Below are 24,148 nucleotides of genomic sequence, written 5' to 3' on the forward strand. Positions count from 1 at the left end.
TACCGCCGGGAATAACTGTTTTTATATTTGGAAAGATCTGGACTTTTGTTACACAGTGATGGCAAACATGTTTATGACTTTATTTTTATTATTTATTTTAATTTTTTATCATTTCTAGGGAAAGGGGGGTATTTGAACTTCTATTGTTATTTATTTTTAACTGTTTTATATTATATAGGGTTAAAGTACCCTAGGGAGTCTGATTGCTCCAACAATATAATGCAATGTTACTGTATTGCACTATATGGAGAATTTGCTACAGATCTTCAACATTGACAGCAACTGAATGTCGCTCCCCAATTATGTATTTACCTAGGATTATACTTTATAAAAATATGTAAATTAGCCAGAGGCGCAATGGCCAGCTGAACAATGTTTCTGGAGCTCCTCTTGTATAAAGTACATTTCTCTGTATACCAGAGGTTGAAGAAAAGAGGTTCCAGGACCCCCCTAAGGTAAAGAGAATGCCACTTAGGAAAGTCTACAATCAGTAAATCTGATAGTAGATGTCCTTTATGCACTTAGACACAGATGGAGATTTATCATCAGGTATCATGAGGTAAAATTGTTTTAGTTGCCCATGGAAACCAATCAGAGATCAGCTATAAACAGCTGTGGAAAAATGAAAGCTGAGCTCTGATTGGTTTCCATGGGAGTTCTGCTCTTTTATGATAAATCTCCCCCAGAGTTACTATTCCTGTATATTAACATATGCAATATTGTGTCGCAAATAATAGGGTGCTCACACGCTCAAAAATTAAACACACTGAAAACGCATGCTTTTTTGCATGTTTACAATGTGTGTGGCTGGTTTGAATCTGTTTTTTCTTTATTTGTGGAAGTGTAAGCATCTGTGAAAATGTTAATACAGGATTCGAACCATCCAAACGCATGGTAAACAAAAACAAATGCGTTTTTAGTACGTCTAAAAACTCAACAAAAACAGACCAGGAATGCACAATGTGACAGCGCCCAAAGGGATGCAGAGGTTGCTGTTGTCTTCTGCACCAGGAACCTTTGGTGCTGGAGATGGTGTATTCCCTATACAAAGATACAAGTACAATTCAGTTCAGCAGTTGTAGGATCAGTCTGGCAAATCCCAAACACACTCCAAACACATTCCTTATCCACATGATACCAACTCAGAATCCTCATTTAGACCCAAATAGTGCCTTAGCGTCACTTCAGTTCTAGGGAATCTCAAAGTGGCGAACAACAGTGCCTGGGACCATTTAGTAAAATCTTTACATGGGGCCCCCAACTGTACATGCAAATATTACCTAATCAATTAGCAAATTCCTAAAATATAGTTGACCCAAAGCTTGCTTTATAGCTCTTGACGTGGACTGTTATGGTCCTAGGAGCACGGTCAGTAACCAGCTGACTGGCCTTTGTCTTTAAAGGGAACCTGTCACCAGCCGCACGGCTGTTAAATCCCCAAACATACCTTATAGGGTATATAAATTGTTGTCCAGGCATATCCTTATAATGATTCTGAGCTGTCTCACGCTGAAATTTCAACTTATATTTACAGGCAGGTAGCAGTCAAGGGGGTGGGGTTTGGGTTAGAGCTGACAACCGCTCACCCACCCCCCAGGCCGCTGCGTCATGAAAACCCCACATACTGCTCTCTACTGAGCCGATACTTGCCCTGCCTCCTGTCCTCCTGAGGGGGGAGGTGTAGGAGGCAGGGCAGGAATCGCTCAAACGAAGAGCAGCATGTGGGGTTTTCATGATGCAGGGGCCTGGAGGGTAGGTGAGCGCTTCACTGCTCCACCCCGACCCCCCCCCCCAACTTCTACCTGCCTGTGAATATAAGTTGATATTTCTCAATCATTATAAGCACATGCCTGGACAACAATTAATACACCTATAAGGTATGTATGGGGTTCTAACAGCCGTGCGTCTGGTAACAGGTTCCCTTTAAATTAGGCCCTCTTAATTCTGTGAGGCAGAGAAGGGTTTAGTATTCGTTAGTTGTTGTGGAGATTGTTAATAAGGAGGATTCGGAACCACCTTTATCCAAACTGTAAACTTAAAAAGTGTGTTAAAAAGCGAAAGTTTCGGGGGGGCGGAGCCTGACCGCGCTGCATGGCGGACGTCTGAGCGCTGAGCTCCCGCTTACAGACACAGATCCACGGATATTTCGCGGCTCGCATCCTCGCAAAATGGGGAAAAATGAAAAAGAAAAGGGGCTAGACCACATGGGAACCCCTAGAAACAAGAAAAACCAGGGAGACCTGGACAAATACCTGAGAAAGAAGATGTTAACACCGCCAGCGCGGCTCCGCAAAATGGCGCCCGAACCACCTCCGGAATCTGACTGCCAGGAAGATTCAGATGCAGACAGTCTGGCTGATGCAGAATCTGTCGCGGCCTCGCAGGACACAGCTCCTCTATCCAAGCCGATACTACAAAAGGTACTAGAGAAAGCCTTAGCTCCGGTAATAAAAGAACTGGCGGGAATACGAGAGGAAATAAAAGCAGTGGGGAGAAGAGTTGAGGCCTTGGAGAACAACCAAGCCGCCATTGTAGATCATAGTACGGCGCTAGCGCATGGTATATCGACACAAGCAGATGGCTTAAATATGGCCCTGATGCAAATCGAGGATCAGGAGAACAGAAGCAGGCGCAAGAATATTAGATTTAAAGGCTTGCCAGAGACTATACCCCATGAAAAGCTGTCAGAAACAGCGTTAATGATCTTCACAAAACTGCTAAATGAAGAAAAGGCCCAACGCATTACTATTGAGAGGATCCATAGATCCCTAAGGCCTACACCGAAGCCAGATGAGCCTCCCAGGGACGTCATTTGTGGTCTCCTTAGTTATAGAGACACGGCAGAAATACTAAAAGCAGCGAGAGAAGCTAAGGAGATTGAATACAATGATACCAGCATAGCTCTTTTCCAGGATTTAGCCCCATCCACACTATACAAGAGGAGGCTGCTGAAACCTTTAACAGATTATTTGAAGAACCAAAGAATAATGTTTAGATGGTTATTTCCATTTGGTCTGAGCTTCATCAAGCAAGGAAGAAGATGCACAGTGAAAGTTCCAGCGGATCTGCAGAAAGTCTGGGACATTCTGGACATACAACCATTGGAAATTTCATCCTGGATGCCGGTAACTGAACAGCACCTGGACTTCCCTAACTTGCCAGTGATTGAAGCATGGTCAACGGTCACGAAGAACAAGTCTCCCAGGTCCAGGAAGGGCAAGTGAGCTGATCCCCTTACAACCATGCGAGACTTTCTCTTTCATTAATAAGATAAGCAATGTTACTGATTTTTGATGTGCAACAATATCCTATGAGTATTTCAGAAACATCACATATTCATATTCATATTTTAACAGAAAGCATGCCACTTCACACCAAGGAAGCTTTCAACTCCTACACAAAGTTATACTGATAGACTACCCAAACCCCCCCTCCCCATTAAATCATATCAATAAAAGTAAGTAAAATTGATATGAGCCTCCAAAATACCCACTTCTTGGGTAAACTCACCATCCATATAGGTGGATATGTGTCTGTAATTCCGATCAGGACACACACCTCCCCCCACAGACCTAACATACACCTCACTAATACACGAACATACATAGTCCTTAAGGGCTGAGCTAAACACCTTTACCATTATATACACACATCTTGAAGCAACATGAGGTGTTATATGGTTATAGAGTCATTATATGAACATAGATGGAACAAACTCCAAATATCAGTTCATTATGTACTCTCTTATAAAATTACATCAGTGGAAGTACAAAGAGTTAATATTCTAACTGTTACCATGTTTTGTTTTTTTGTTTTAATTGTAATCTCACTCACAGAACAACTAAGTGAATCTTGCTTAACATTACAAAATGAGCCAGACTAATGAGTACTATAAAAGTGACCTCGTTTAATGTCAGGGGTATAAACATACCGAGAAAAAGAGCCCAGATTCTGACCTTGCTAAAACAGTCACGGTCAGACATATGTTTCTTACAAGAGACACATTTTAAACATGGATTATCACCAAAGTTTCCTAAATTTAGCTTTAATCATTGCTACCATAGCACGTATGTTAAGGCAGCAAGAGGAGTCAGTATTCTTATCTCCAAAAAAATACCCTTCACGCATTCACTTACATGGGCAGATCCTGAAGGCAGATGCGTATTAGTCAAAGGTAAAATTGGCTCCACCCCTATAACGCTGGTATCATTGTATGCTCCCAATAAGGGACAGTCTGTTTGGCTGAGAGGTCTGTTAAGCAAAATTCATGATTTAGCTGAGGGCATTAGAATTATAGGAGGCGATTTAAATTTAGCTCTACAACCAGCCTTAGACAGTTCTACAGGCACATCTTCACACTCGCAAAAGTCCCTAAGTATAGCACACAAAGCTCTGAAAAATGAAGATCTAGTGGATACTTGGAGAACGCTAAACCCGAACACGAGAGATTACTCACACTTTTCAGCAGTGCATCGATCTTACCAAAGACTTGACTATATATTCTGCTCGGCTTCATATATCGAAGCGATCAAATCAGCTAGCATAGGCCCACAGACATTATCAGATCATGCCCCAGTATCAACATCTTTCTTTTTAAGAGAAACATCTTACAACTCATATACATGGCGCCTCAATGAAACACTCCTAGACTCGCCAGAAACAGTAGATAGATTCAGCAAGAGAATCGCTACTTTCTTCACTGAAAATAATATATCTGACACTTCACATACCATTAATTGGGAAACACATAAGGGCGTTATAGGAGGGGAATTAAGAGAGCTAGGAGCCAGACTTAAAAAGATAAGCACCGCCAAATTAAATGACTTACTATTAAAAATTTCAAATATAGAAACCCTAAATAAACAATCAAAAAGGTTAGCTCATCAGGAACAACTAGAGAGGATGAGGAATGAAGTACTAGACCATCTTAATATTAAGTCAGCCAAACAATACCAATATTCAAAATTCAAATACTATGCCCATGGAGACAAGGGCAATAAGCTTATGTCACACTTATTGAAAAAAGAGAGGGAATCCGCACATATTCCAAGTATTATTAATTCCAAGAATAACAAAGTCACCAAAACACCAGACATAGCAGAAGCTTTCAGAGCATTTTACTCAGACCTTTATAACATTAAAAAACTCAATCAGGGTGTTTTACTTAATACCGAACAACACATAAAACAATTCTTAGATAAATTGTCTCTTCCTACCTTAGATGCCACAGCACAAAAGGCATTACTAAATCCAATAACCAATAAAGAATTGTCAGACATTATCAAATCCCTCCCCGCGGGTAAAAGCCCAGGCCCAGATGGCCTGCCATCAGGTTACTACAAGACATTCTCAAAAGTTTTACTCCCACATATGGTTGAATGGTGCAATGCATTACTAACTGGAGGCGTCCTACCCCAACAAGCTTTAATAGCCAATATTACCATACTACCCAAACCGGGGAAAGACTTAGAGAGGTGTGGAAGTTATAGGCCTATATCTCTACTTAACGTAGATGTTAAGATCTGGGCGAAATTATTGGCGAGGAGATTAAGCCCACATATTCCGGGACTGATCAACCCAGAGCAAACAGGGTTTGTACAAGGTAGAGAGGGAAATCATAATTCGGCTAGAGCAATCCAAGCTATATATTATGCTAAGTACAAACAAATTCCCCTGGTCCTCTTAGGTACGGATGCGGAAAAAGCATTTGACAGGGTGGACTGGACTTTTTTGACGGCCACCCTGTCTGGCTTTGGAATTCCATCCCAATTTATATCCGCGATTATGACATTGTATCACCGACCTAGTGCGCGCATTAGAACTAATGGATATCTATCCAAGCCTTTTGTAATAGCAAATGGAACACGACAAGGCTGCCCCCTATCCCCAACCTTATTTATTTTGGTCATGGAGACTTTGCTTCAGGCCATTAGACTAAACCCTAACATAGAGGGTCTGAAAATAGGTAAAGAGACTCATCTTAATGCAGCTTTTGCAGACGATCTTTTATTATTCCTAACAAATCCATCCAAAGCTTTCCCACATATTATAGAACTATTCCATGAGTTTGGTTCTCTCTCAAACTTTAAAGTAAATTTGACAAAGTCGGAAGCGTTGAATATCTCCCTCCCACAGACAATAATAGAGCATCTAAAAACGGCCTACCCGTTCAAGTGGCAACCTTCCAAAATTAAATATCTAGGGATTTACTTGACTAATACGTACACCTCCCTTTATAAAGAAAACTATTTACCTATGCTATCCCAAATATCAAACACACTAAAGGGCTTAACTCTTCCGTATGTATCCTGGATGGGAAGAAAAAATCTTCTCAATACATTTATCATGCCTAAGCTGTTATACTTGATACAAACCCTACCGATTAACGTGCCCAAGTCATTTTTCCATAATATCAAACTACTATTCTCAACCTTTCTTTGGAGGGCGAAAAAATCTAGATTAGCATACGATAGGCTGAGACTTAAAAAGTCATCCGGGGGGTTTGGACTTCCAGATATATATAACTATTTCAGAGCTATTCACCTCAAAAGATGGGTCCAATTGCATAATAGCACACTTAATAATCTAAGCACATTGATGGAAAAAAGTATTCTATCAGAAAAACACAAAGCTCAACTATGGAACATTAGAACAATAGAAAAATGTGATAACCCAGTCACAAAAGGAATGATAAACACTATCACATCACTAATGACAGAAAAACGATTGCTAAGCTTCCCATCACCAATGATGCCGAGCAATCTAATACCAATTCTACTAAGACCAAAAGAAGTTAAGAACAGCTCCAGTATTTGGCAATGTTTAGACAACACCACCCTTAAACAATTCCACAAATCACCACTAGAAGATATAATTAAAAACGAACTGGGGAATCACCTCTCAACCAATTTTCTACATAGAGAAGAACTCAGAAGTAACCAACTAACTTTACGTAAGATGCATCCAGTATTGCTCGATTGTACTTGGTTGGAAAAATGGCTGCTGAAAGACTCCTTACCAAAAGGGGCAATCTCTCTATTATATAATTATATCCTATCAACAAACAACCTAGTAACCCCGGCATACATAAGAAACTGGGAATCAGACTTAAATATATCACTATCAACAGACCAGGTAAAACTAATCCATCAGAGGTCACATGGCTTCTCAAAATGTATTAGAATTCAGGAAAACTCATATAAGTTGATGACTAGATGGTATAACACACCCACAACTCTCATGCAGAAAAAACTAATACCCATAGACACTTGTTGGAGGTGTGGTAACAATGGGGGAACACTAGCACACATCTTCTGGAGATGTCCGAAATTGCGTCTATTTTGGACTAATGTCCAATCACACATAAATCAGATAACTGGGAAAACATTAACACTCAGCCCAGAATCGGTGCTTCTATGGCTCCCATCCTCCTCATGGAAACCTTCAAAGAAGGATCTCCCCACACTTCTAGTGCAAGTAGCGAAACTAGTGATACCTCCCAAATGGCTACAAAAAGAACCTCCAAGCATAAAGGAGTGGTTAGATCGAATAGATCACATATACCGCATGGAAGAACTAGCCAGTTGGGAATTGAGAAACCATAATGCATTTACCAAATTGTGGGCACCCTGGAAGAACTTTAGATACTCATAACTCCCCTTTAAAAGAAATATCTTATATAGTACCTCAATAAGTTATTCTCTTCATTAGATAGATCAATAGGAAGGAAAAGTAGAGTATGCAAACTGGTTGACACTGTGAGTGGGAATGTTAACGTTAAAAGAGACTAATGTAAATGCTTATTTTATTTATTTATTTTAATATGTTCTCGTACCATCAGGTTTAAGATGGTTTCAAGGTTTTACATATGCTGCAGATATGCACAGATTGTAGGTACTTAATAATGCCATAATACCCTTAGCATAATATTAAGTAAATCTTGCACTTCATACAGATCTATAACAGATGGTTAATATTAGTATGCACATATGTATCTTCGTTTTTTGTCTTTTGTTAACTTTATTTGAAAAACAATAAAAAGATTTATACAAAAAAAAAAAAAAAAAAAAAAAAGCGAAAGTTTCCCCAGTTATCTCTTCCTGACACTCCTTTCCCGCAGATCACTGCTGCAGCCAATGACAGTTCATACTTAGTTCAGTAAAAGAGCTAAAAAAGCTTTAAAGGAAACCTACCATAAAAATCCATCCTGATAAACTAGGAGAACTAAGTTGGGGTACTGAGTCTGAAGGGCCCTGTTCACAGGCTGTTACAATGAGCAGAGCAGGTCTCCCCTTCCCCCGCACTTCCTGCTGCTGCTAGCTTATGCAGGCAGAGGAAGGAGGGAGAGAGAAGGGGAGAGACATGTTCTGCTCATTGTACCAGCTTGTGAAGTTACAGCACGGAGGGGATCTGGAGACGCACATCATTTTAAAAGTTGATTTTAGAAGGTCAACAAGAAATATTAATGCAGTCACAGTGCCTGGATTTATGAGTAAGTGCCCCTTGTTTATCATGCCTGATGTTGATGGTAGATTTCCTTTAAAGGGAACCTGTCACCAGGAGACCCATTTTTAGCACTCCCCCAGTCCCCACAGAGCATAAAACATACACTGCCAAAGTGTTTTTGTATAAAAAATAGGTTTTACAGAAAAAAAGATATGTTATATTGTACCTTTCATTAGCATCTGCTGTGGAACCTGGCAGTTGCCAATTGGGAGGGGCTGGAAAGGAGCAGTTTCCCCCCCACCCTTGGGAAACAAGTGACCTTTTCAAATATATGAATAACTCCCAACACTCGGAATTGGCTGTAGAGGAGCAGGGGGCGTCGCTAAGCCCAATGATGGGTGTTTTCATATATTTGAAAAGGTCACATGGAGAAGCTGTTTCCCAAAGGTGGGGGGGAACTGCTCCTTTCCAGCCACTCCCAGTTGGCAACTGCCTAGTCACACAGCAGATGCTAATGAGAGGTACAATATAACATATCTTTTTTTCAGTAAAACCAATTTTTAATACAAAAACACTTTGGCAGTTTATGTACTATGCGCTGTGGGGACTGGGGGAGTGCTAAAAATGGGTCTCCTGTGACAGGTTCCCTTTAAGTGCCTCAGTCTTGCCCCCAGGCATACTACCTGACTTGCCACAGATGCCTCCTTATGTACCCATAAGTCTCATGTCAAATAAGGACAAAGCGGCCGTCACTTCGAGGCCTTAGGCTAGGCTGCCATGTTTTTACATCTCGTGAGAATGCAGATCAGAGGGAGATCCAGTGAAGGTTGTTTAACCCATTAGAACCCAAAGTCAATGCTGATCACAGCGCTCTCTCTCATCCAATCAGACACCCACTATCCCATGAGGCATCTCTCAGTGTATCATAACCTGCAATATAGAAGTAAGAAAAATAATACCCCTATACAAAATTAATTTTAATTAGGGGAAAGAAATAAGAATAAAAATAACTACATATAACCACAGCATAGGGACAACCACTACTGGGGTCAAACAGGGGTCCCGTTCTTAGCAGGGGCTCCATTTAATACTACGAGCTCAGCGGTGATTGGTTCTGTCCCAGCAGTGGACCCCCAACTAACAGATTGTTATCCCTTCTTATTCTCCCCATTAAGGCCCACTAGTTATTTAGTATGACATTTGGGAATTATAGTTACATTTAGTATAATTTTAGGGCATGTATATGATGGCTGTATGTATTTATACAATGCCCAGCATTATGTAATATGATGTTGGTGGTTACTATACACAGTGCCCAGGCTCCTGCCCTCTGTGCCCCGCACAAGCAGGACGTTGTGTCCCAGTACAATGCCCGGTGTATGCGCGGGTAGAGGGGGAGGAGATAGATGCTGGCAGGGGCGGGGCATACAGGAGGGAAGGGGCAGGGAACATGTGTGGCCGCCACCGTCTGCTCTTCTCTGGGCAACACTTGTTGTGCCCATCATTTGGACTTCAACACCCGCTGAGGCCGCTGACCGGGGGCAGGAAGGTAGGAGCTGTGCCCCAGGGGTGCCCGGGCAGGCGGCTGCTCCGCACATAACGCGCGTCATAGGAGGAAGAGGCGGCAATAATACAGGGGAAGGCAGCTGGTGTGTGCTGGATCGTGTGACTGTAGACGGACGCTGAAGTATTAGGAGTAGACTGGCACATGCTCCGGTGTCTGTGTATTAGAAGTAGACTGGCACATGCCCCGGTGTCTGTGTATCAGGAGTAGACTGGCACATGCCCCGGTGTCTGTGTATCAGGAGTAGACTGGCACATGCCCTGATGTCTGTGTATCAGGAGTAGACGGGCACATGCCCCGGTGTCTGTGTATTAGGAGTAGACTGGCACATGCCCCGGTGTCTGTGTATCAGGAGTAGACTGGCACATGCCCCGGTGTCTGTGTATCAGGAGTAGACTGGCACATGCCCCGGTGTCTGTGTATTAGGAGTAGACTGGCACATGCCCATGTGTCTGTGTATTAGGAGTAGACTGGCACATGCCCTGGTGTCTGTGTATCAGGAGTAGACTGGCACATGCCCTGGTGTCTGTGTATCAGGAGTAGACTGGCACATGCCCTGGTGTCTGTGTATCAGGAGTAGACTGGCACATGCCCCGATGTCTGTGTATTAGGAGTAGACTGGCACATGCCCCGATGTCTGTGTATTAGGAGTAGACTGGCACATGCCCTGATGTCTGTGTATTAGGAGTAGACTGGCACATGCCCTGGTGTTTGTGTACTAGGAGTAGACTGGTGTCTGTGTATTTGGAGTAGACTGGCACATGCCCTGGTGTCTGTGTATTAGGAGTAGTATGGCACATAACCTGGTGTCTGTGTATTAGGAGTAGACTGGCATATACCCTGGTGTCTGTGTATTAGGAGTAGACTGGCACATGCCCCGGTGTCTGTGTATCAGGAGTAGACTGGCACATGCCCCGGTGTCTGTGTATCAGGAGTAGACTGGCACATGCCCCGGTGTCTGTGTATCAGGAGTAGACTGTCACATGCCCCGGTGTCTGTGTATCAGGAGTAGACTGGCACATGCCCCGGTTTGTGTGTGTATCAGGAGTAGACTGGCACATGCCCCGGTTTGTGTGTGTATCAGGAGTAGACTGGCACATGCCCCGGTGTCTGTGTATCAGGAGTAGACTGGCACATGCCCCGGTGTCTGTGTATTAGGAGTAGACTGGCACATGCCCTGGTGTTTGTGTACTAGGAGTAGACTGGTGTCTGTGTATTTGGAGTAGACTGGCACATGCCCTGGTGTCTGTGTATTAGGAGTAGTATGGCACATAACCTGGTGTCTGTGTATTAGGAGTAGACTGGCATATACCCTGGTGTCTGTGTATTAGGAGTAGACTGGCACATGCCCCGGTGTCTGTGTATCAGGAGTAGACTGGCACATGCCCCGGTGTCTGTGTATCAGGAGTAGACTGGCACATGCCCCGGTGTCTGTGTATCAGGAGTAGACTGTCACATGCCCCAGTGTCTGTGTATCAGGAGTAGACTGGCACATGCCCCGGTTTGTGTGTGTATCAGGAGTAGACTGGCACATGCCCCGGTGTCTGTGTATCAGGAGTAGACTGGCACATGCCCCGGTGTCTGTGTATTAGGAGTAGACTGGCACATGCCCTGGTGTCTGTGTATTAGGAGTAGACTGGCACATGCCCATGTGTCTGTGTATCAGGAGTAGACGGGCACATGCCCCGGTGTCTGTGTATCAGGAATAGACTGGCACATGCCCCGATGTCTGTGTATTAGGAGTAGACTGGCACATGCCCTGATGTGTGTGTATTAGGAGTAGACTGGCACATGCCCTGGTGTTTGTGTACTAGGAGTAGACTGGTGTCTGTGTATTAGGAGTAGACTGGCATATACCCTGGTGTCTGTGTATTAGGAGTAGACTGGCACATGCCCCGGTGTCTGTGTATCAGGAGTAGACTGGCACATGCCCCGGTGTCTGTGTATCACGAGTAGACTGGCACATGCCCCGGTGTCTGTGTATCAGGAGTAGACTGTCACATGCCCCGCTGTCTGTGAATCAGGAGCAGACTGGCACATGCCCCGGTTTGTGTGTGTATCAGGAGTAGACTGGCACATGCCCCGGTGTCTGTGTATTAGGAGTAGACTGGCACATACCCCGGTGTCTGTGTATCAGGAGTAGACTGGCACATTCCCTGGTGTCTGTGTATTAGGAGTAGACTGGCACATGCCCCGGTTTGTGTGTGTATCAGGAGTAGACTGGCACATGCCCTGATGTCTGTGTATCAGGAGTAGACGGGCACATGCCCCGGTGTCTGTGTATCAGGAGTAGACTGGCACATGCCCCGGTGTCTGTGTATCAGGAGTAGACTGGCACATGCCCCGGTGTCTGTGTATTAGGAGTAGACTGGCACATGCCCATGTGTCTGTGTATTAGGAGTAGACTGGCACATGCCCTGGTGTCTGTGTATCAGGAGTAGACTGGCACATGCCCTGGTGTCTGTGTATCAGGAATAGACTGGCACATGCCCCGATGTCTGTGTATTAGGAGTAGACTGGCACATGCCCCGATGTCTGTGTATTAGGAGTAGACTGGCACATGCCCTGATGTCTGTGTATTAGGAGTAGACTGGCACATGCCCTGGTGTTTGTGTACTAGGAGTAGACTGGTGTCTGTGTATTTGGAGTAGACTGGCACATGCCCTGGTGTCTGTGTATTAGGAGTAGTATGGCACATAACCTGGTGTCTGTGTATTAGGAGTAGACTGGCACATGCCCCGGTGTCTGTGTATCAGGAGTAGACTGGCACATGCCCCGGTGTCTGTGTATCAGGAGTAGACTGTCACATGCCCCGGTGTCTGTGTATCAGGAGTAGACTGGCACATGCCCCGGTTTGTGTGTGTATCAGGAGTAGACTGGCACATGCCCCGGTGTCTGTGTATCAGGAGTAGACTGGCACATGCCCCGGTGTCTGTGTATTAGGAGTAGACTGGCACATGCCCTGGTGTCTGTGTATTAGGAGTAGACTGGCACATGCCCATGTGTCTGTGTATCAGGAGTAGACGGGCACATGCCCCGGTGTCTGTGTATCAGGAATAGACTGGCACATGCCCCGATGTCTGTGTATTAGGAGTAGACTGGCACATGCCCTGATGTGTGTGTATTAGGAGTAGACTGGCACATGCCCTGGTGTTTGTGTACTAGGAGTAGACTGGTGTCTGTGTATTAGGAGTAGACTGGCATATACCCTGGTGTCTGTGTATTAGGAGTAGACTGGCACATGCCCCGGTGTCTGTGTATCAGGAGTAGACTGGCACATGCCCCGGTGTCTGTGTATCACGAGTAGACTGGCACATGCCCCGGTGTCTGTGTATCAGGAGTAGACTGTCACATGCCCCGCTGTCTGTGAATCAGGAGCAGACTGGCACATGCCCCGATGTCTGTGTATCAGGAGTAGACTGGCACATTCCCTGGTGTCTGTGTATCAGGAGTAGACTGGCACATGCCCCGATGTCTGTGTATCAGGAGTAGACTGGCACATGCCCTGGTGTCTGTGTATTAGGAGTAGACTGGCACATGCCCCGATGTCTGTGTATTAGGAGTAGACTGGCACATGCCCCGATGTCTGTGTATTAGGAGTAGACTGGCACATGTCCTGGTGTCTGTGTATTAGGAGTAGACTGGCACATGCCCTGGTGTCTGTGTATTAGGAGTAGACTGGCACATGCCTTGGTGTCTGTGTATCAGGAGTAGACTGGCACATGCCCCGATGTCTGTGTATCAGGAGTAGACTGGCACATGCCCCGCTGTCTGTGTATCAGGAGTAGACTGGCACATGCCCCGGTTTGTGTGTGTATCAGGAGTAGACTGGCACATGCCCCGGTGTCTGTGTATTAGGAGTAGACTGGCACATACCCCGGTGTCTGTGTATCAGGAGTAGACTGGCACATTCCCTGGTGTCTGTGTATTAGGAGTAGACTGGCACATGCCCCGGTGTCTGTGTATTAGGAGTAGACTGGCACATGCCCTGGTGTCTGTGTATTAGGAGTAGACTGGCACATGCCCTGGTGTCTGTGTATTAGGAGTAGACTGGCACATGCCCTGGTGTCTGTGTATTAGGAGTAGACTGGCACATGCCCTGGTGTCTGTGTATTAGGAGTAGACTGGCACATGCCCTGGTGTTTGTGTATTAGGAGTAGACTGGCACATGCCATGATGTCTGGGTATTAGGTGCATACTGTACTGCTAGTATACATATGATTATACCTGTGTTTTCGGGAACTGTCATCTAATAAGGGGAGCGGTACTTGCTCCTAATATTGTGTTAGGAGAGAAGTGCTGTCCGTGTTTTTGAGTATCCCAGTGGTACCTATTGTTCCTCTATATAAGAAGAGGTGAGAGCTAAATGCTCCTAATGCCTTTGTATGGAAGTGTATTTGTGCTCATGACTGTACTGGATGTGTCTATATCAGAAGGAAGACCACAGAAGGTCCCCTATTAGGAAGGTGCCCCCGATAGTATGTGCTGTAGTTAGAGATTATACAATATGATGCCACCAGTCCTGGTCCTGGTAGGACCAGCTCCCAATCTATTTTTCCTGTCTATTACACAATCTGAAGTCACAGAGTTCAAATTAACAGGAAAGTCCACTTTTTGTCATTGTCCAGTCATAATTTGGGGATTAGTCTCCTGATAGACTTGGGTCCCTCCTCATCATCTTAACAGGAGACAAAGTGTTAATTCTCTGTACAATGGGCAGCCTGTTGGTCTGAGTGGAGATGTCAGTGGGTAGCTGTGAATGGTATTGACTATTGTCTCCACTTAGGTTCTGTTTATAGGGGTTGCTGGTGGTTGGGTCACCAGGCTGAACAATAGACACTTTACTTCGTGGGACTGATAACATTCCTCTGTCTCCAAATATAGAATACGTATTGATATTCATATAGTTGTCAGAGTCTTACAACAATCTTACGCTATTCTGTTTCCCTCAGGTTGGATCTGTTTTGAATAGGTTGAAGCCAGGAACATCCAAGGTTCTCCATTGCAGGATGTCCTCCCAAGCCTCAAAAGATCATCCTGAAGGCCCAAAGCCCCCACTTCTAGTGGATGACCACACAGTGGCTACAGTCAGAGATTCCAGAATATTAGTCCTATTGAGGGGGCTCCCTGGAAGTGGGAAATCTACCCTAGCAAAAGATATTGAACAGAAATACAAAGATAACTCTCGCCTGATCTCTGCTGACCTACATGAAATCAAGCCGGCGGTCAGAAGCTCTGGTGAAGAAAATTACACTAAACTTGATGCCGAGTTGACAACTTGCTTTGAGAAACGTGAAGCTAATTTGGTCATCCTGGATGATACGCACCATGACCGGGAACGACTCGATAAGCTGTTTGATATGGCCAACACCTATCATTTTGTGGTTACTATCCTGGAGCCTAAGACACCATGGAGACTGGACTGCGCTCAGTTGAAAGATCGGAACCATTGGAAGCTATCGTTGGAGGAACTCAAGAACCTAAGGCCCACACTAGAGAAGGAGCTGCTTCCTCTGTACTTTGGATGGTTCCTGGCAAAGCGGGATCAGGATTATCTGAGAAAAACAAGCCATGAATTCCTGGAGCAACTGGGGAACATCAAGGCCTTCAAGAAGCGGCTGCAACCATGTATGTATTACTCTAGTTATTGCTTTAGTCTTCTTCTGATGTATTCAGCTATGGTGAAAAATGAAGAAGAGGTGTAGTAGTCATTGTAGATCTCCATACCATTGCCGTCTATAGTTCATGGATTATCTACGACATGATTTTTGTGTGGAATTATGACCCAGCAGGAGTAATATCGTCCTCATTGTTTAGACCCTTCAACATGGAGCAATGTTTGTGTTTCATGAACCTACTGCTACTCTAAGTATTGTATCTACTTATATACATATTATAGGTTGGAAACAAGACAAAAATCTATCAATACATTAAAATGTTAGAATTATATTCTGCCTAATTCATGACCATAACAGCTGTTTAGGTCCAACAAATTGCACTTCATTGCGGCATTTTCGTGTGGGCTTGGTTTTTACGGTTTTACCGTGCACCCAAAATGACATGTCTATTGTTTTCTTTGGGTTGTGCGATCACAGGGATACTAACTTTGTATAGTTTTCTAATGGTTTCATACATTTACAAAAAATTAAAACCTCCTTTAGAAAATAAAAATTTGACATTTTCTGACGCTAATAACTTTTTCATACTTCAGTGTACGGCCTTTTGATCACTTTTTTGCAAAATGGTAAAAGAGTGGCATTATCGACTTTAGGTGCTGTTTTCTGTTACGGGGTTATATGCCGTTATTATATTTTGATAGATTGAAAATTTTGGGACGCAGCGATACCTAGCATGTTTATGTTTTATACTGTTCATTTTTATATCGGTTCTAGGGAAGGGGGGGTGATTTGAATTTTTATGGAATTTTTTTATTTATTGTTTTAACTTTTTTTTTTTATTACCATTTTTCAGAGCCCCTAGGGTAATTTCACCCTAGGTTGTCTGATTGATCGTACCATATCCTACCACAGTATGGCAGTATATGGGGATTTTGCTGACCATTTATTACAATGTTCTTAAAGGTTGGACTTTTTTCCAGCCTTATATACTATGATACTGTGCATGTGCCAATGTGCTACAGTAGCCCCTCAGGCTTATTAGCATAATGTTAAAAGTTAATTTTAAAAGGAAGGAGGCCATGGTTATTCGATACAATAAGATTACCACAGTCACAGTGACTGGATCTATCAGTAAGTGTCCCTGGTTTATCATGATGGATTTTGACGGTAGATTTCCTTTAACTAATGGACCTGTAGAAGTGATGACCTCTGCTCTGATAGTAATGAGGTCCAGAGAGTTGTTCCTATGACTATAACCTTTGTATTTGAGGAAATGACCCATTACATTTCAGGATGAGACGTGATCCTTCCTTATGTTACACACTTTTCTCCCTCAGATGGCTGCGAAGAGAAACAGAAATTGGATCTTTTGAAGTATTTTGCCAAATCTCCCAACATTCTTCATTGTACTACCAAATTCTGTGATTACGGGAAGGTTTTAGGATCCGAAGAATATGCACAACAAGAGGTGAGTGGTTATTTTACCAGAAGTAACATAAGTGATAAGAGATCTTTTCGATGAACACGGCACAACCCCTCCCTCTGCTACAGTGGTCACTGGGGGCTTTGTTGTGTTCAGTGTAGAGATCTCGCACACTAGTGCTTCATGTCCAGCTACAATCCTGAAATAGAAATGCAACATTTATTCAGCCCTGCTGCAACTTGCTGCGTATGGTCAGAACTGTAAATATATTGCCACCTAATCACTTACAGCTATTGATGTAACATCCACTGGTAATTTTCATAGCCTAATAAATGCAACTAATAAGCCAGCAGAAGATTTCTGTCTAATGTATGATAAACCCAGCTCATTGTCTTAAAGCTGAGACTTCTTAAAATTAACTAAAATAGCCATTTGTGGTCTTTAATCTATTCTTCCTCTGGCATTAGATGTGAAAATTCTGGCAACCTTTTGGGGAGGGCCTATGCACCAGAAATAAAGTCTAAATAAGCCAGTAACTGGTGTAAATTTCAGCCCCAGTTAGCTATCATGTGCTACAAAATTGTGGCTCTTTTTACTTTGAACCAAGGGTTGCCATGAGGCAAGTCGAGCCTCTTGCCTTAGGCAGCAGCAACTGCAGCAATATGGGGGACTGCATCAGGGCACAGTCACCTGCTACAAGGTGAAGAGACACTTAAAAATAGAGGGGGTTCAATCTATAGCTCGCTTCAGGCAACAGAAAGTTTAGTTTCATCCCTGCTTTGAACATTAATTTTCCCTTTTTGGGTCTTTCCCAAGATCAGTGGATTAATGGGGAGTGATCCAAGTGATGGATTGCCACTGATCAGATATTAATCATTATTATAATAATGCTGGAGAATTCCTTTAAGGCCATACACATCAGATGTAAATTGGCTGACCGTGCATGTGTTTGATGGAATCAGAAGAGACAGACTTCCATCTGACCGATATCTTATATGTGTGGGTGAGGATTTTTAGATGCTAGTGTGAAATTGTATGATTTTATCTGGTTTTGGATTTTACTCAGGCCACTGTCTCTTTTTCTTTACCTTTTAAAGGCTGTAAAGAAGGCTTACTCCAGGGGGTACACCCTACACATCTCCGCTTTGTTCGCCACCCCCAGAACCGTTGGGGCACAAGTAGAACTGACATCAGACCAGCTTCTAATATGGCCTCCAGATGCAGAGAAAGAAGTGATGCCCAAGGATACCTTTCCCAGGGGAAGTCGTGCCCATATCACTCTGGGCACTGCCGCTGATGTACAAGATGTTCAAACTGGTATCGATCTTCTGGAGATTGTAAAGTTGCAGCAATCGGGGAGGGAATGGGAGAGTTTAGGAGAGTTGGCAGGACCAGTGGCTGGTAAAGTCTCTTACTATGAGAATGGTATGTGGATGCTGAATCTGGCAAGAAAGATTGAAGTGAAATCCATCTTTTCAGGTTACTATGGGAAACCTGGTGTCCATGTCCCTTTAAGGGGCAAAAAGGGTCTTTTTAATCAGTGTCAAATTATGTGAGCGGTGATCACAACATTGTTGATCCTCACAAATGCCAAATTTTCTACCTTTTTTTTTTTTTAACTTTTCAAAGTGGCACTTATTTTACTAACAAGTATTTAAATCCTGTGAAAATGAAGTGACGGCACATCAGAGTGTCTCTGAGCTTGCTTTATTATATATACTTACACATAGGCTACACACAGAGGTCAGGGCATGCTGTGATAGGGGACTGATCAGATCAGCCCCCTAACATATGACAGGATCGGGCTGTCAGTGTAACAGCTCGATCCTGCTGGTGGCACTGTATGCATGTACATGTAGTACTATTGGGACGGGAGGGGCTGCTCCTACTGGTGTGCAAGGTCATGTGACCGGAGAATCAACGACCAATACTGAATGACACCGCTTTAGTCATATGACCTTCTACTGGACCAGAGAGCTGGAGTAAGCGGCTGCTGCTCATGGCCGAGAGAGGCGAAAACCCTCAGGCAGATTTATCCATCTGAGAGTTTTTTCGAGGAGTAATACTCCCTGCACAAGCATTATAGACGCTTCTACAGGCGTTAACGCGACCTCTGGTTACAGGTAGTATTGCAGCCTGCAAAGTGCATTTAGTAAGTTTTTGTTGCAGGGCATACTTTAGGTTAGCCACCACATGACATCCCTTCTGAGTGACCACTATCCTGTATTACGTGTAATATTGGCGTAGTAGTTCTCCATGCTGTGACGTAGCACAATGGGTCATGCAGCTTCAGAATGAAAACTAAAGTGAAAAGAGTAAAACTAAGAGGAGACCTATTGTAACAAATGGAAATGGACTTTAATATTTTTATTTAAAAAATAGTAGTGTTTGAGTCGGGTAGGTAGTCAAAGTAAAAATACCTTGTAACATTCATTTTTGGTTCATGGCTGTCAGTTTCAACATCTTATTTAAGAGTTTGCAAAGTCCTTATATAATAGTATTTTGGCAAATTATCATTCATTTTTTTTCCATCAATTTTACCTGTTGTGACAGCGTTCATCCATCTTTCATCCATAGCGCAACTTCAGTCACTAGGTTTCCTGTCACTTGCGTTTAATTTAATCCATGTGCTTCATCTATCTGACATTGAGGACAGACTTACATATTTTGTGTCTCTTTGATGGCAGCCAATCTTTATGAGGGAATGAACATTCATCCTTGGCCTTTCCCGTTGTATATAGGAAGTCAGTGCAAATTGCCTTGTGCTGGGATGTTGGATGTAATTCCATCGAGGTTAAGCCAACTGGACCAAAATATGTCCTGCGCTCTTTCAGTCCAGTTCATTTTTTAGAATTAGAATTTTTTTAGATGTAGGATACATCTGTATTATTAAATTAGTTTTTCTTGCACCCCAATATTTAATGTGTGTAAATTCAGGGTGCAGATAGACAATGGAAGGTTCGTAATAAATCCAGTATTTGTCATAGATCAATGACTACCACCCCAGCTCACACTACAGTATGTCATATAGGTGATGTGCTTCTATGATTTCGGAATTCAATGTCCTCACTATCTGTAGTTTTGGGGTCTTATCAAGTATTACCCTATCTGGAAGTTTTGAGGATTTGGGGTAAGATATAAGCCTCACATTCAACAATGTAATGTATTTATTCCTTAGCACAGGTCATACAATATTTTTTAAATGATTTAACTTGAAACTACTTTCTGACCTGAAGTAAAATATTAATAAAATTAAATCTGCTACATTTAAAACTTTTACATCAAAACTGTTAAACTCCCCACATATGTTCTAGAGTTGTCAATCCTGGTCCTTAAAAAAATCCAAAAATGGTCACCCCCATAATGCACCTGTAACCCTGTTGGGTTGGAGAGTTTTATATATTTTACATTTCTACACCAGCTGAAACAAGGGGTATTTTTTAGTATTACTTTCATTTATTGCAATTAGCCATTTACACTTGTATAATGTTCTGACTACAACTTCTATAATTCTATATTTTTGTGCCTTAGGAACACAGCAAGGCTAAACATACTTGCATAGATTGCTTCAGTCCAATGTATTGTAACTTTTATACAACTTTATACAATTTTTTGGTCTTGTTACCCATCAGCTGTGTAAGACGTGAAAACGCTTGGACTTGTTACTAGTTCTTCTGGTGATTGCGAGTTATAGAAGTTACTTGGTTGCCTGTATGTTTCCATGTCAAAGTTTAGATCCTATTGAACTATAGGTCAAAAGATGAGGGCAATTGAGGAATGAGACAAACTTTACTTAATTAAATGGGATCCCATGGCATAAGTAAGGGCGCTCAAACACATTAGACCAAAGTCATCCGAACCTTTAATAACCTCATGGGTATGGGGGCCAGCCAATTCTTCCCAAATCTCAGAAGAGTGAAGAATCATGCTATACCTAATTCATTTCATTCATTGGAGATAAGCTGGTGGGGGCTTATTCTTCTCTCTGACTCTTCTCATGCATATTTAAAGGGCATCTTACCACCAGGATGAAGGACTGTATGCTATTGAGCCTGATGGGCTCTAGGCTCCATATGTGTTAACGGAACCTGGAGCCTCTCAGGTCCATTTGCATACAGATCTTCATCCTGGTGGTAGATGTCCTTTAAATGGAGTCTACTATCTCCCAAATCCCCCAAATAAAAAAAAATATCTAATTGTGTAGGCCGCTTTATCAGCTCTTTAGAGTCACCTTTCCTGCCGTTCAACAATATGTATTTTTTTGTGAAAATTCAGTTTTCGTTTATATGCAAATTATCTTCATGCTGTCTGCTGGTGCACTTATTTTGTTCCTTCTTTACTGTTCAAGGGCATCTAGCTCTGCCCCCTTACACAATTATTGGCATTGCTTGCAGGAAAAGGAATTAGGTGTACAAATCAAAATGTTCCCAACCCAAGAAGCTCATTTGGATAAAGATTAAAAAAAAGGCCGAATACATCCTAAAATGACAGATCGCTGACAAACAGGAAAGATGTGTCTGAAAAGCTAATAAAGTGTCCAACGCATGAGTAGACTTTATTGTCATGCGCTATGACTAATAAATGTCTCAATTCTTTGTAATTGTAATGCAATTTTCTTTTGTGTTATTGCCTTTGTAGGAAACTTGACACGGTGTCCCTACAGGCTGTGGGCAGCACGGTATAGGGCAGGAGTAGTTTTGTGGGCTAAGATTCCATATAAATTGTAATTTATTTATTAAAAAAATAAAAATTTGCCAAGAAGTCCAGTGGCTGTCTGTATCTGCACACTTCTACAATAGTTCCCATCCCATCGTTCACGAAAAAGAACCGTCTCTTAGAGCCATTGGCTCACTTCACCCCGCCCCTAACCGGCTCACCACGCCCCCTTTAATCCAATATAATCGGGATAAAAGTAGTGTGGAATGGGGTGACTGGCTGGACTGCGGCTTCCTATTATACATGTAATGGGGAGCCGTTCAGGCTCATCTCTATTCTAGAAGGAAGGCTGCCAGTCTTTGAATAGGACCGCCCACTGGACACAGTATGGGCGGGATTTAAGTGAATACATCTTACAGTTTTCTTATGTATCTATACTGACTGTTCATTGTGATAGGTTTCCATCTTATTGTTTAGTTCCAGGCTTAAGACTGTTAAATAACTGTTAATACTAATGTATTTGACAAAACAAAAAAAATGTCAAATAATTAAACTTGTCTTATAAATTGTTTAATAAAAAAAAGAATGCTATATGGTGTGTGAAGAAATTATGTTTACTGCTTTGGGGCTGACACACATAAAATATACAATAAGCATAAAGAAAAAAGTTATGCATATACGAAACTACAGTGTATTCTGAGATCACAGTCTTCACTATTCAAGGGGAAAAACTGGGGCAGAATATATTATGTATATTTTTTTCTGGCAGAAGTGAAACAGTTTGCACTTGAACGATCATCCACTCAACTTATTTTTAGGTTTCGGTTAATTGGAACATTATGTAGAAATCTGAATATAGAACAAACAGAAAGGTCAGTGGAAAGTACATTTGCACCTACAACTGTTCTACCATGTTATCACTAAACAGAAAAAAATCCACTTATTGGGTTCCATGAGAGGGTAAAAGTGTCAAGATCTCTAGAGGCATCATCCACCCCCCCCCCCCCCCTCTACTAATACTTCTGCACAAAATCCTGGGCAAATCCTGCAATCTTCTTCTCTGTCACTTAAACTCTACTGAGTCTTGTGCCAGTTACTACCACAGGAGACTCTGGGGCAAATTTACTTACCCGGTCCAGTCGCGATCCCGCGGCGCGTTGTCCGACGAGGATTCAGGTCTGCCGTGCGCCCGATATCTACCAGGTGTCGCTGCTGCGCCGAGGTCTGCCAGAGTTCGCCTGCATCTTTTTCCGGTGCATGTTAGTGCTGATCTTGTGACACAATTCTTTTTTTAAATTCCGCGGTTTGTCCAAACGGCCATGCCCCCGCAATTATGGTCGCAGCACCGATGCGCCACAATCCGATCGCGTGCGCCAAAACCTGGGGCAATTCAGCGAAAAGCGACGCAAATTGGAAATATTTGTGAAAACCCGACGGAATCACGGCCGCAGGACCCTTAGTAAATATGCCCCTCTGTGTTAGGAGAATCTAGGAAGAGGCCGGCAGTAATAGAAACCGAGGGGAGTGACGGAGCGGATCTAGAGAAGAGCACAGCCAACGAAAAATGAATAAGACGGACCCATAGGAGGTAATTTGCATAATCTGGGTCAGAGGTTTATAACATTTTTACAGTACATACATTGACTTTAATCTAAAAATACTGGGGACCACATTTTAGATCATTATTGGGATATGAGCTGTCATGTTAGGTGACAGGTGCCCTTTAAAGAAAAGCAACTCCCCAGCAGATTGATTCCAGAGATGAGGCGCAGCCATGCACAGGGAGGCCATGTTCTTGGCATACAAAGTGTCTTTCGCTGGGTAGACTCACAGTTTCCATCTTGGGCCTTTTGAGTAAGACTGGTCAATGACATCATGCAATTTGACAAAAAAAAACTGAAAAATCTAACGTGTGTATATCACAATAGACTATCTATCATTCTGTGTTCTGTTTGAGTGTTGCCAGATGTAGACCACAATCCTACAAGGAAATAGTTGTGTGCCACTGGCATAGTGAGAACAAGGCAAAGCAGATAGCAGTGTCACAACCAAAAAAAATCAAAACAATATGGCAGGTTATTCCAGGTATGGATATGGAGAACCTGCGCCAAAGGGCATCTTATAAATCTCGCATTTTCAAACGCATCACAACAACTGAGGAGATTTGCCTAATTATATTGCTGTAAACATTGCATTTACAAAACGCTTGCAGCTCCTGGCAGCTGCGCGCCCTCGTCCGAGAAGCCGGAGTTCTGCGCATGCGCAGTAACTCCGGCCTCGTTCCCGAGATCGCGCATCCTCGGGCGCGATCTCGGGAACGAGGCCGGAGTTACTGCGCATGCGCAGAACTCCGGCTTCTCGGACGAGGGCGCGCAGCTGCGCGCCGAAGATCACAGGGTAGGCGGGGGAAAGCAGCTACTGGGGCGTGGAGTAGCCGCGCCG

At 43.1% G+C, this 24,148-nt stretch overlaps 1 protein-coding gene across 2 annotated transcripts; it reads left to right on the top strand.

Moving 5' to 3' along the window:
• The first annotated feature begins 9,851 nt into the window (after positions 1–9,851).
• CNP (2',3'-cyclic nucleotide 3' phosphodiesterase) lies at positions 9,852–20,345 on the top strand. 2 transcript variants are annotated; one of them, XM_072111681.1, is made up of 4 exons: positions 9,852–9,994; positions 14,962–15,637; positions 16,965–17,095; positions 18,148–20,345. In XM_072111681.1, the coding sequence occupies exons 1-4, from the start codon at positions 9,896–9,898 to the stop codon at positions 18,604–18,606; spliced, it is 1,365 nt and encodes a 454-aa protein (XP_071967782.1). In that variant the 5' UTR covers positions 9,852–9,895; the 3' UTR covers positions 18,607–20,345. The 2 variants fall into 2 exon arrangements, with proteins under 2 accessions (XP_071967782.1, XP_071967783.1); XM_072111682.1 differs by lacking the exon at positions 9,852–9,994 and adding an exon at positions 10,071–10,094.
• The last annotated feature ends 3,803 nt before the right edge of the window (positions 20,346–24,148 follow it).

The sequence above is a fragment of the Engystomops pustulosus genome, chromosome 6, assembly GCF_040894005.1.
Source record: "Engystomops pustulosus chromosome 6, aEngPut4.maternal, whole genome shotgun sequence".
Taxonomy (NCBI): Eukaryota; Metazoa; Chordata; class Amphibia; order Anura; family Leptodactylidae; genus Engystomops; species Engystomops pustulosus.